This window comes from Miniopterus natalensis, chromosome 3, assembly GCF_054644295.1.
Source record: "Miniopterus natalensis isolate mMinNat1 chromosome 3, mMinNat1.hap1, whole genome shotgun sequence".
In the NCBI taxonomy this organism is placed as follows: Eukaryota; Metazoa; Chordata; class Mammalia; order Chiroptera; family Miniopteridae; genus Miniopterus; species Miniopterus natalensis.
The window spans coordinates 36,730,055-36,742,612 of NC_142083.1; the positions used below are offsets into that span (position 1 = coordinate 36,730,055).

The 12,558-nt window shown below is 36.8% G+C and overlaps 1 protein-coding gene across 2 annotated transcripts; it reads right to left on the minus strand.

Moving 5' to 3' along the window:
- Positions 1-2,642: 2,642 nt before the first annotated feature.
- On the minus strand, positions 2,643-12,375 carry ANKRA2 (ankyrin repeat family A member 2). 2 transcript variants are annotated; one of them, XM_016214439.2, is made up of 9 exons: positions 12,282-12,375; positions 9,552-10,025; positions 8,744-8,902; positions 7,579-7,644; positions 5,454-5,551; positions 4,841-4,966; positions 4,470-4,536; positions 3,735-3,815; positions 2,643-3,167 (listed from the first exon to the last, which is right to left on the minus strand). In XM_016214439.2, the coding sequence occupies exons 2-9, from the start codon at positions 9,838-9,840 to the stop codon at positions 3,157-3,159; spliced, it is 897 nt and encodes a 298-aa protein (XP_016069925.1). In that variant the 5' UTR covers positions 9,841-10,025; positions 12,282-12,375; the 3' UTR covers positions 2,643-3,156. The 2 variants fall into 2 exon arrangements, with proteins under 2 accessions (XP_016069925.1, XP_016069924.1); XM_016214438.2 differs by having other exon boundaries at positions 2,644-3,172; positions 12,282-12,374.
- Between the last annotated feature and the right edge of the window lie 183 nt (positions 12,376-12,558).

The following is a 12,558-nucleotide window of genomic DNA, read 5'->3' on the forward strand; positions in this document are numbered from 1 at the left end:
CAAATGGATATGTTCCCCAGTCCTTCCAACTCCAAGGGACTCCTGGGTGAACCAAACGGGGTAACTATTTTGGTAACTATTAAAGCTTTATAACAAAGTATGATAAAAATACTTGGAGAGTGTTTTGGCAAGTGCTGCAGTAGAAGCAAATATTTTCAGTTTATTTTTTGACTTTTAAAATAATTTGGAACCAAATCAGAGGATTGGATCTAAGCCTGTGTAGTGCAAAGAATTTAGCCTATGTTTAGGGTTTTAAAATGATGACAAATTGTTATCCTATGGGACTGCCAGTAAGCCTCTGGTGATGATGTTAAAGTCCCGCTCAGTGAGTGGACATGAGTTTGGTGCACAGGTTGCTGGGAAGTCAACCCCAATAGCAGCCTCAACTCTCTCCCAGGTGCACGTTTACCTGGCAGGTGGGTGGGGACTTTCTGAGCTGGAGCATGAACCCCTCTCAGAACTTTAGGCAGCCAAACCCTTAGAACCCTGATTGCCTCCAAAATGAGCCCTCTTGAGGCTGAGGGGGAGCCTGTGCCTTGGGGACTCTGTGGGGCGTGGGTGGACCTGGTCCACCCAAAGCCGGTGGAGGCAGAGGCTTTCTTGAACTCCTCTATGGGTCTGTCACCTGGGAACCCCTCTCCTTTTCCTCTCAATGGAAATGATGTGGAATAATCTCTGGCAGGGGTTGTAAGTGTGTGTGACCCTGGCACCTGGAGATGCAGACAATCTGACCCTTGAGGTCCTGTGGGTTGTGGAAAATCTCTTCAGGTCACCATCATGGGAAGTCATCTTCAGCAGGACTGAAGATTACTGCTGGCATTTATTACTGCTGGGGTGAACTGTTTAGCCTATTTACAACGTATTGGGCAAGATTTTTAAACAGTTCAACTATATATTTATTTTAACTGGAGACTATGTTTGTGTATATCAATTTTATTAAAATGTTTTTATAATGAAACCATTATATATACACGTATGTATATATGTTACATGTATATATCAATGTGAGTGTATTGACATTTATGGAAAGTTGATTATGGAAAATGATTGTCAGTGAATGTAACTGAGCAATTCTTGTGCACAATCTTTGGTCCCTGGAAACTCTGAAGGTCTAAGGATGACATATGCAGTTTACCCTCGCCAGCTCAGTCCCTTGGAACTTACCTGCGTCTGCCCTCCAGCTAAAGCTTCCCAGGAGCCAGAGTCTGGGAAACCCTATTGGTACTTCAGGTGCCTTGAAGCCACCAGCTGACACACAGGGAAGGTATTATTGGGTGGCTCCTGGGACATGATTCCTATTTAGCAGATCCTTTCTATTTAAAACATTTTTCATTTTAATTTTTTAAAAAAAAGTAGAAATGTCACCTTTTTTATGATCCAGATCTGAAGGCATTTTCTTCCCACCGGAAAGAGAAGAGACTTCTATCACCTACACTGATGCACAGGGATTTATTTTGAGACACAGGACATGCTGGAGTGGTGAGATTTTTCGGAGGGAGGGCTGAGCTGAGCCCTCTCACTTGTCTTTCTTCGGTGCTCAGTGAATGCTCGTGGAAGAACAGCATGGAAAGAATTGTCAAGTCAGAAATGATGTTCAGCCTTCCCTAGGTTAAGTTTGTATGGGTAAAATATTAATATAAATATTTCAGATACTGTACATTTTGTGGAAAGGCCCTGGAGATTTGTTAATGCCCTTACTATTTGTAGTATGTCCGTATCCTCAAGGAAAATATTGAACAACTTTTAAATGAAATAATTATGTAGAATACCATGAGAATTTTCCTCTTTATTTTGATATTGTTGGTATAAGAAGCTAATCAGTCTCACAATCATTTGTTTCTATTGGATGCTTTTCTGAAGGTTCTGCTCTAACCTCCCTCTAAATGTCAGAGCCTCACAGAAAGCCTCGTAGGAAGGTACCAAGAGTACTCGGTACTCTTAACTACTGATACCATCAAGCGTAGACTCTTGAGTACACACTTCATAGCTGGCAGCATTTTAACACCTTTCAGGATATGCAAGTAGACTGAGTCAGAATTTCTGGATTCTAAGATTCCAAAGCTTCTTCTCAATCCAGACATACTTCATGAAAGCCCATTGCTTGACCCAAGATCCTGGGAAATAATAATTACATAGGACTATAGGAGCTGATGAGGGAAATTTTAATTGTGGTTATTTGTGTGGAATACTCTGGTATTATATTTGATATTTTATATATTGACATTGTAGGTAAGATCTGGTGGAAAGACTTTCTTGGGCTTAGTACCCCAGCCTTAGAATAGGGGGGCAAGTAATCGAGGCTGTTAAAAGTCTCAGGTTCCTTATGAAAGTCTCTGAAAAGGAGGTAAGTTTTTTGGCCTAACTAGTTGCTCAGTAAGCTAAGGCTCTAGTTTTATAGAGAAAATTTGAGGCCTATGTGATTAAATTGCTGCATGTGTGTAAATAATCAGGGCGAACCTGACAAGATCAGCCTTTTTGTGATCAAGAGAAAAATATTCTAAATATCCTTCTAGAAATGACAATCAATAAATCTTTGCTTTGATTCAGTTTCTTTTAACTGTATTGTTTGACCTAATGGAGTACCCTGGCTGGACAGAAGGGTTAAACTAAAAACCTAAAGGAATCCCTTAATAACCTTATATAATTAAAAAACCACTAGCATGCAAACTAACAGAAAATGTACTTTATTTATAACATTTTGTAAACAATCACACTGTGCACTTTTAATTCAATAATAACAATTTTTTTCTATGGATTTATAGCAAACCCTATATAAAGTCAATGAGTTAATACAAGAGTAAAGATGAACAGGGTAGAATAATTTCTGAAAATGTTAAATTACAGCACTCGATACAAAGACAGATAACTATCTGTACCATAAAAATTTACATGCCACTAAACATTAATTTATAATTTTAAATATGTCATAAAACACATTTTTAAAAAAGCATCAACATTAATTTTATTATAAACCAGTGAATTACTCAGAGGAATATTTATTAAAACTTAGTAAAAATCAGTAAATAGTGCAACTGAGGTAAAAACTTATAAGTAAACGAAACTATCATTTATAAGGGCCAAGCAGGAAAGGAAGGGCAGACATGTTCGGCGACTGTCTACTCCTTGACATTCTGAAGCAGCTTCAGTAGATGTGACTCAATAACCTGCTGAACTAGAACAGACAGGTGATCAAGGCCATAGCATGGTTATTTAAAAGAATTATCAAATTCAACTTAACATGCCCAACTTTTTCCTAAAATAAAGCTGTTTCTAAGTAGGACATACTCATATTCTGTGGGAAATAAGATGCTTAAATACACTGAAAATTTAGCCTCTGACTTAGTAATTGCCCAAGTTACCGAATTTTCCGTTCTTGGTTTCTAAATTTTGAAACTGAAGGAGAGTCCAGAGTATAAGGTTATTCTAAGGAACAGAAAAGAGCAACTATAAGAGCATATTATAATTTGCTATGAAAATGTTAAACACATCTTGTAAATAAGTGTGTACTTATCTTCCAGCAACTAATTATTTGGGTTGGTAAAAAGTGATAGCAACAAACTCATTTCCAGACTTTGTAGGAATTTGTTGATTTTATCCACAGTTAAAAGTGTATGTCAGGAGTTAGATAACATGCAATGTTCTACCACTGCAGCGATGAAAATGGTTTGGATCACTGCTTTATACTACTTACAGAGCTTTACTAAAATGAAACCTGAGCATTCTGAAATACTTACCACTTCTATAGCCCAGGGCTACAGCCAAATCCATGGAATTATATCCAGAGTCGGTTTCAATTGTTGGGTCAGCTCCATTTTCTACACCAAAATAGAAAATCGACATGAATAAGTGAAAATGTGGATATGTTTGTCTTTTACTGACTCATGTGCAAACAGCAAGACAGATTTTCAGCAAATCTGAAGAGTATCTTCAGGATGGTCTGACAAAGTACAGAATACACGGAGTTCACAGAATTCACTTTGATGGGTCAAAGGGAAGACACTTCAAACAAATGAACATCCTCTACAGCAGCTGAAACTCACAAACAACTAGCGACAAAGCTTATGCATAAAGATTCTGTGGGCAGAGAAAACAACCACGGGTTCACACGTGATCTCCAAAAGGAAAGCCACAAGGACAAACGCTCCAATCGCAGGCATGCTGTGTGATGGAGCCTCTTTTCACATGGGCCACGCTACGGCAGCAGGACTAACGCCTTTAACAATAAATGATTCTGCTGAATAATACCAGGGGAGGCCAGCTTGTAAAATAAAGTCAGCCCTGCCAAGGTTGTGGGTTCCATCTTGGGTCAGGGCACATACAGGAAGCAACCAATGAATGTATCAGTAAGTGGAACAACAAATCAATGTTTCTCCCCCCACCCCTTTCCTCTCTCTCTCTAAAAATCAATAAAAAAAAGTAAAATAAAGTCCTCATGGCATTTCTCAATATTTTCATTTGTACCTGCTTACCTAAGAGCATTTTTACACATTTCACATGATTTCCATGTACAGCATAAAGCAAAGGTGTGCCACCATTCTAGAAAAGGAAAAGGTGATTCAGTTTCTCAAGGAGAGCAAGATTTGAAGAATTTAATGCTACTGTGAGAAGTTTTACTAAGAATTGGGCATGTAAAAGTAGTTTAAGGTAACTTTAATATTTCGTGCAGAATACTTAAATCAGAATTAGCAACTGAGTTTATGTCATTAACTTTTCTTCCAGGTGTTTAACTAAGTTAATTAATTATTCTTCCAAGTGTTTAATAAACTTTATTATGTCTCTCTAAACCAAATAAATCCTAGAATTTGTAACAGTAATTTAAAGATCAGTGTCATAGACTTACCCAATCATACTCATTTATATCAACTCCACAATCAAGCAGCATTTTGACAATATCTGTGTAGCCTTTACTGCAGGCCAGAGACAGTGCACTTTCCCGACCTTTTCCTAAAAGCTGGGGATCGGCACCCTGGGGTGGGAAGTGGAGATACAAGACTTTTCAATTCATTTAAATAACAATATTGTTATTTCCGTCAATAATAATTACAGTTCAACACTTAGGCCAGGTGTTCTGGGGTTAATAAAGAAATAATGCAAACTTCTCTTCATGGATGCTCTTGTCACCAAGGCTGTCTGGATGCCTCTGTCTCAGTCCTAACTATCTCTTCACTCTGGAGTCCATTACATCTCTGCTCTGAAGCTTCTCCTACAAGGCTGACGGTACTTTGTTCCCATTGCACTTAGAGGGGGCTGGGCTTTAAATGGTTTCTCACTGTTTCGTGTATGACTAGTCTTGTCTGTCCAACTAGATCCAAGTTCCAAGGATGTGATAAGCATTTAAAATTTTTGGATCCTCTACCGTTACACCTAGGTGGCTGGAGACACCAGAACTTTACTAAAGACTTAACTGAATTGAAGCAGCTGTACGTATACATTTTCTGAGGCATTCTCCTTACATTCTGAAGTAGAAACTCTACCACAGCTATTTGCCCGTGTGCTGCAGCCCACATCAGAGGAGTAAATCCTTCTTCATCCGTGTGATTGATAACATTTTCTATTTAAAAGAAAAGCAATTTTTGTGATCTAATTTAACAACCACATATTAACATCACTATGAAAATACTGGCATTCTAAAAAGTTGATAATATTACTCAATGAGGATCACTTTGTGCTGACTTTTGCTCACTGAAGTCCTGTTACGTGTTGTTGCAATTTGCAGTCTGGCTATATTAAAATGTGCCTCAATGTATACAACTGAGTTCAAATAGCATGTTATTTAAAGTATAAACTACCAGAAACAATATAATGCTAGCTAGGTACAAGGTAATCCACAGAACACTGGACTCGGAATCAGGAGACCAGAGTTTGAATCCTGCCTCATCACTTTCTAAAAGTGTGATTCTCGGCATGTCACTTGATTTCTCCAATACACAGAATAATACCTTGCTTATCCTGATGTGTAGTTGGGAAGACCACAATAAAAATGAGCTTATATAAAGCCCCTAGCATTACATAAATATATACTATTATAAAAACTGCAAAATCTTATTAAAGCTATGTTCTAGTCTATAACTAATATTGCTGCCTTTGAATTTCATTTATTCTTGAATTGAAGCAGCTGTACATATACATTTTCTGAGGCATTCTCCTTACATTCTGAAGTAGAAACTCTACCACAGCTATTAGTCCGTGTGCTGTAGCCCACATCAGAGGAGTATTGCTGGTTTGCTAATATAATGTGAGTGAAGACTGAATATTTTGAAAGAATTCTGCCTTGAACCCCATTTTGTTCCCCAGATTCAGTCTACTAGTTATAAAGCCAACAGTTTTCCCCCTAAATTTACTTAGTAGCTTGAGAATGAAACCTTCAAACATTGATAAACAAACAGAAATATAATGATGAAGTAAGTCTTTCTTATAAAAGAATGATTGAAAAAATAAACATTTTATCATGCACACTATATTCAATCAATAAAATTGGGACAACTAACTTTTTGAAAAAGGAAAATAATGGATCTTTATCTTATCACACCAAAACATATTTCATATCTGTCAAAGACTGAAATGTAAAAAGGAAACCACAGAAGTTCTAGAATAAGGCATGAATGAATTTATTTATAATATTAGAGTACAAAATCCTTTCTAAGCAGGACATAAAACTCAGAAGTCACATGAAAAAAAAGTAAATTTACTGCTTAAAAATATTAAGCATTTGTTTGAAAAACAGCATAAAGTCAAAGGAAAAATGAAAAACTAGAAAAAAATATGAAACATAAACAATAAAAAGCAAATTTCTTTAAATTTGATAAGGGTTCATAGAAATAAACACAAAAGGATTCAAATATATCATAATTTAAAAATGTAAACAAAACCATATGAGAAACTATTTTTAGATTAGTCTGATAATATCCTGTGTCAGTGAGGGTACAGGGAAATAGAAACTCTAACTCTAATGTGAAGACAGGACAAACATCTGGCAATAAATCCAAAAGTAAAAATTCATATACTTTTTAACCCAGCAAATATTCTTGAAGAAATTTACCCCGTGCATATACTTAAAAAGAATGCCAACAATATTGTTATGTAATAGGAACAAACAGAATCAACCATTACCAGGGGGACTAGTTAAAAAATAAAAAACAAAGTATATGTATATTCAATACAAAGCAAAACCTTGGACCTATTAAAAAGAATAAAGTGGATCCTTATGTGTTTACATGGAAAGATTTCCAAAATATTAAGTGAAAAAAAGGTAAAGTGCAGTATTTTTCCTCTAGTGTAAATAAGAAAAAGCACATACATATTCTCACATTCAACTGCAAATATAAACAGAAGTGTTTTTTAGAAGGGTTTTCTGAAAATATAAGAAAATTACATTTGCTTTTGGAGAAAAGGCTAGGCTGGTAAGGGAAGCGCTAACTTTATACTTTAGAGTACTTTCAAAGGAAAACTATTATCTGCCAGGTGAGATTATATACCATCTTTCTTCTGTCTTTATACTTTCCTGTATAAGAAAAAATAACAAATCAAACAAATCCTACTAAATTTGTTTTAAGTACATTTAAAAAAATAAGCTATTACCTTGTTCAATACGAGTAGCCAGGTAGAGCATCTCTCCCTGAGCAGCTAACTGGTGAACAGATAAAGCTGAAACAATATCATAAAAAGCTTCATATATATATATATGTAGGGCACACTGTCATCATCTCTTTGTTCTTGTGTGTGCAGCAAAATTGTCTTTTCCAAAAAACAAACTCACTTTATTGTTTAAAAAAAATCTAACTAAAATATACCCTAACATTGCACATAGTCTTTCTGTATCTGAGAATTAACTCTTATACGTTCAAGGTTATTCTGACATCTGCAAAGTGTATTTATCAATGAATATGCAAATTGTTATGATCAATTATTAACAGTGCAAATTGTTACTAATCTTATCAATCAAAGAAAGGTTTTGGTACTTAATTTTTAAAATGCCATCTCTTTTGCAAACTTGTAAGGAAGTTGGGTCTAACAAACAAAGACACATCTTTTGTCTTTTCACTGATTAAAGCCACTGAAGTGCCAAATACTATATCAAGATTCCACGGGTTTTCTTGACTTTAGGAGTGAGGTAGTAAATGGACAACTGACCCTGAGAGTAAATTCTTGAGTGCAGACCTAGTTGTGGTTAATCTGGTATGTGTTCTTAGATAACTGATTAAACAGTTTTGTCTGTAACCTGAGGTATGTGAACCACATCATCTCTAGGTGTTTTGAGCTCAAAAATTCTATGGTTGGAATACTTTAAGACAATCTCTTTATTTCAAACAAAGCCAAATAGATATCCTTCTAGGAGAGTTAATATTAAAAATGAGTATCACTCAATCCTTGACTGCAGTGGACCAATGATCTCAGTGATTTAGTTTATAAGTAAAATGTGAAGCCTTGAACTCCAAGACACAAAAACACTCATAATGTCTTACTTTTGCACAAGGTTCAGAATAACTCATTGTTTTTATAGTAAACTATAAAGGTTTTAAGAGTATTTAAATCTGTATTTGTTTTAAATGGAGAAACAAAATATGAACTATTTGAATATGCAGTAATATATAAAAACGTTTTAAATTACTAAAACTGTGAGCACATCACTTCAGCTTTCCACAATGGAATATGCATTTAAGGAAAATAATGTTTCAAAGCCAAATTCTTGAAACCATTATATTAGTAACAAGAATAGTTTAACATATCAGTGGGAAATACTTACAATTTGCTAACAGAGGTGTGGTTGAGACCTCATTTCCTCTGTGCTTGTTGGTTAAGGTAGTTGACTGTTTTATGGGTGAGAAGTGCTTTGTTGTAGAGGGAGTATAGACGTGTCTTACTTGGATTCCCGGAGAAGGAGATGTATGGATATTGCATTCAGCTAAGTAAAATAAATTTAAACACATAAAAACAATATTTTAATGACAAAGCATTTCAAAGTTATTGTCAATGTTTACATTAAAAAAGAAATACATGAGGTATATCTTCAACTGTTTATCAAATGATATTAAATTATTTTTTGCCATAAAAAGTCTGTACTACTATAGTGAATGTTCCAGAAAAAATCTGTATTAATGTTGAGCAACTTTATTCTGGAATTAGTGTTTTTATTCAATAGATTGTTATAAAAGTAAATCTACAATATGATGATGGATTTCACTGAATTAAAGCATAGGAAGCTAATGCTAATCAAATATTCATGGAATAGGAAATATTAAGCTAATTCATTTGTAAAAGGCACCAATAATATTTTTCTCCTATGACTTAAAAAGGAACAATAAGGAACTTTATTAGAGAATTTCTAAATAAAGATGTTAAGCAAGAAATTTAAAAAGAATCAACATGCACTTATGGACATTATATAACACGAAGTCATTTAATTTTGGTTTCTGAGATTCTAGAAAATTGTATTAAAAAATGACTTCCAAAATTTCTTCCAAACTCAAAATCTCACGATTAGAAAGGACAAAAACACACACCAAATAAACAAAAACAAAACAAATGCTGATATTTATACCATAACTTTCAACCTTTAAATAGGACAGATGCCACCTCCAGGTCCGAGTTAACCTGATCTTGAATATTTTTACTATCCTCTTCATTTAAGGACTTCACAAATCGAGAACAGACGTTCATATCAAATCGATTAGGCAATATGAATTTCATTCCCATGGCAACACCCTGAGCTGATCCTTCTTCTGCATTTGAGTCCAGCTGATGTTCTATTTTAATGTCTGGCATGCCAGCTAGACTATAACTGCTGGGACACTCCTCCACTATCAGCTGGGCTCCAAGATCCAGATTTGCTGATGTAGCCATAATTTCAACTGTAGTTTCAATAATTAAAACATTTCTTCATAATTTCAACTGTAGTTTCAATAATTAAAACATTTCTTCATAATTTCAACTGTAGTTTCAATAATTAAAACATTTCTTCATAATTTCCTCTTGGTTTTTTAAGAGTGGTATCCAGTGTATTCTTGAAATTTGGATATTAAAAAAATCTGAAAGAAAAAAATTAAAAGTATTATATCAACTTAGGTAAAAGTACACAAAACAATCATTTTCAATCAAGTATGCAAATAGTGCTTTTATAAGCACCTTATTAATAAAAGTATACAATGTTTATAGGTAGAGAACCCTGGATATAAATGAAGGCTTCGCAGTTTATTAGCTGTGTGAACCTGCACAAGTTACTCAACTTCTCTAAGCCTCAGCCTCACTTGTAAAATGGGAATACCACTATTAACCTCACAGGATCCTGGTAGACCAAATGAAGTACTGTAACATTTTCACTTCCATCACTAGGTTCCAACAAATTTTAGTTTACTCTTTTCTCCCCTTTCCTATTCCTAAATATTCCCAAATGGATATAAGATCAGGCTAACAATAAAAAATAAACTTTCATGTGAAAGCTTTAATCTCTCACCTTAGGTTCATTTTTTAGCATGTTATGTTTATAAGTGGCTCTCAGTTTGAATTTAAGACAGAAATCATGTTGTACCCAAGTCTATTGACATCCAGAACACCTGTGATTCCTGGATAGTGAAACACTTTACAAAGCTTTGGCTATGATGAACTGAAGATATATTTCTTTATCAGTTTTTGTTCAGATCACGTGTTACCAATTTAATACCGGTTTTTATGAAAATAAAGTGTGAAGATTACAGATTGGCTTCCTTTGCTTTAGCATTTCTAAGACATTAGGATCAAAGTAGAATTTCTGGATCTCAATCTTTGTAAAAAGTATTAAGAATTATTATTTTTTCAAATATAGGTCGTCAAGACATGAATTCAAAAAATGCTAATTCTCAGAGCATAGATTATAAGCACACCTGTTAGTGAATCATTCACTATCTTAAAATTAGTTTTCAGTAATCACTGAAACTTCCCTATGGGCCTTAAAATAATTTTAAGAGAAATTTCTCTATTGTCCCCAAAATTGGCTCTGGGGAAAAAAAAAAGAACCCCAAGATACAGAATTGTCCCAGATTATAATCAATGGTACATGAAGACAATAACATCCAGTGATTTATTTCATGTTAGAGTTTACTGCCTCTTAGAAATTTTGAGAGGGTGCAGGGTGTTTCAAATTGAAGAATGCTTTAAGATCACAGTGAAGCAGAGGTTGGCAACCCCCACACATTTACTGATAAACATTCTCCAAGACTGATCCTTGTAACAATCTGTTGAGTAGTCAGGGCAGGTAATCGTTATGTCCACCATAAGGAAGAGAAAATGGGAGCTCATGAATTATGAGGGACCTTTCCAGCTCTCCCGACTCCATCACCCTGTCCACCAAAATAAGCAGCAGCACTGAACTAATCCAAAACTTCCAAGGGAGAAAGAGTTGAAGAAATAACCAATTGTAATCATAATTAAAAAAAGAAAGTAACAGATAACAAAATCAATACGCTTTAGCAGGACATAAAGAAACCAGAGCAGAAAATAAGGTATGAATGGTATTTCTTCAGGGAAGAGCCAACCCTACAGACTCCTACCCTGAGCTCTCTCAGCACCCCGCATATATCTTTATTTTAGCATTTATCTTCTCTTGAAAATGTCCATTTCAACTCCCCCCAAACGGAAAAGTCCTCTAGGATGGGGAATACGCTTACTAATCTTTGCACGCAAAACAGTGCTCCGTCCTATCAGGTGCTCCGAAAATGTTTCCTGACCTAAACTTTAACAGGTGTCCTATTTTTCTCTCCTGCAATGACCCTGCATGATCAAAAAGCATCTGCTGATTACATCTGGCGTCCCATTCCCAACATGACTACTAACGAGCTGTGCAACCCTGGGCAGGCAAGTCACGTGGAGTCTTGGGGCTCACTTTATTCGCCTATAAAATAAAGACGGTTGAAACACACATCTCTAGCAGTCTTTCCAGCCCTAAACATCTTCCATGTACTAAACCAGGGATTACAGACGGAACGACCGGCCTGCGAAGGGAGGAGTGCAAACGTACTGCGGGGGAGGAAGGCGCGGAAACAGACGCTCCTCTTGGCACTACATTCGAGAGGAGAAGCCGAGTTGACTGGTTAAGCCAAAAACCTGAATTACAGGAGGGGAAACAGATGATCGGGAAGAGGAGGCGGTGAGATCTCAGAGCCCAGGGACAGGGGGACAGCCTAACGGGACAGAGCGGGCACCTGTGCTAGTCCCCAATGGACGCCACCAACAGGCGCGCCCGGCTCTTCCTAATCCTGGAACTGCCCTACAAGGAAAGGAAAGTGCTACGAAAATGAACGGTGCCTCACAGGCGACAGGTGTCCCGCCGTCCCAGGACAGGAGCCCGCCGGAGGGGAGCCCCGCGCGGAGGGCAGCTCGCTGCGTCGCCAGCGCGGCCGGAAAGCCCCGCGCGGCTCGGGCACGGCGGCGGGCACCCCGGCTCACCCGCGGCGGGCGGGTCCCGGGGAAGGGGGCCCGAGGCCCACCGGGTGGGAGCGCAGGGCCTCGCGACCAGCGCCGACAGCCAGCAGCGAGATGGGCCTTTCCATCTGCGGCCACAGATTGACTACAGGCCCTCGAGCCCGG

Excerpts from the sequence above, each read along its gene's own strand:
- ANKRA2 (XM_016214438.2), bottom strand. The coding sequence starts at position 9,840 with ATGGCTACATCAGCAAATCTGGATCTTGGAGCCCAGCTGATAGTGGAG. Across the intron at positions 5,552-7,578 it reads GGCTACTCGTATTGAACAAG|AAAATGTTATCAATCACACG; the intron begins GTAATAGCTTAT and ends TCTTTTAAATAG. Across the intron at positions 4,967-5,453 it reads TAGAGTTTCTACTTCAGAAT|GGTGCCGATCCCCAGCTTTT; the intron begins GTAAGGAGAATG and ends TTCCCACCCCAG.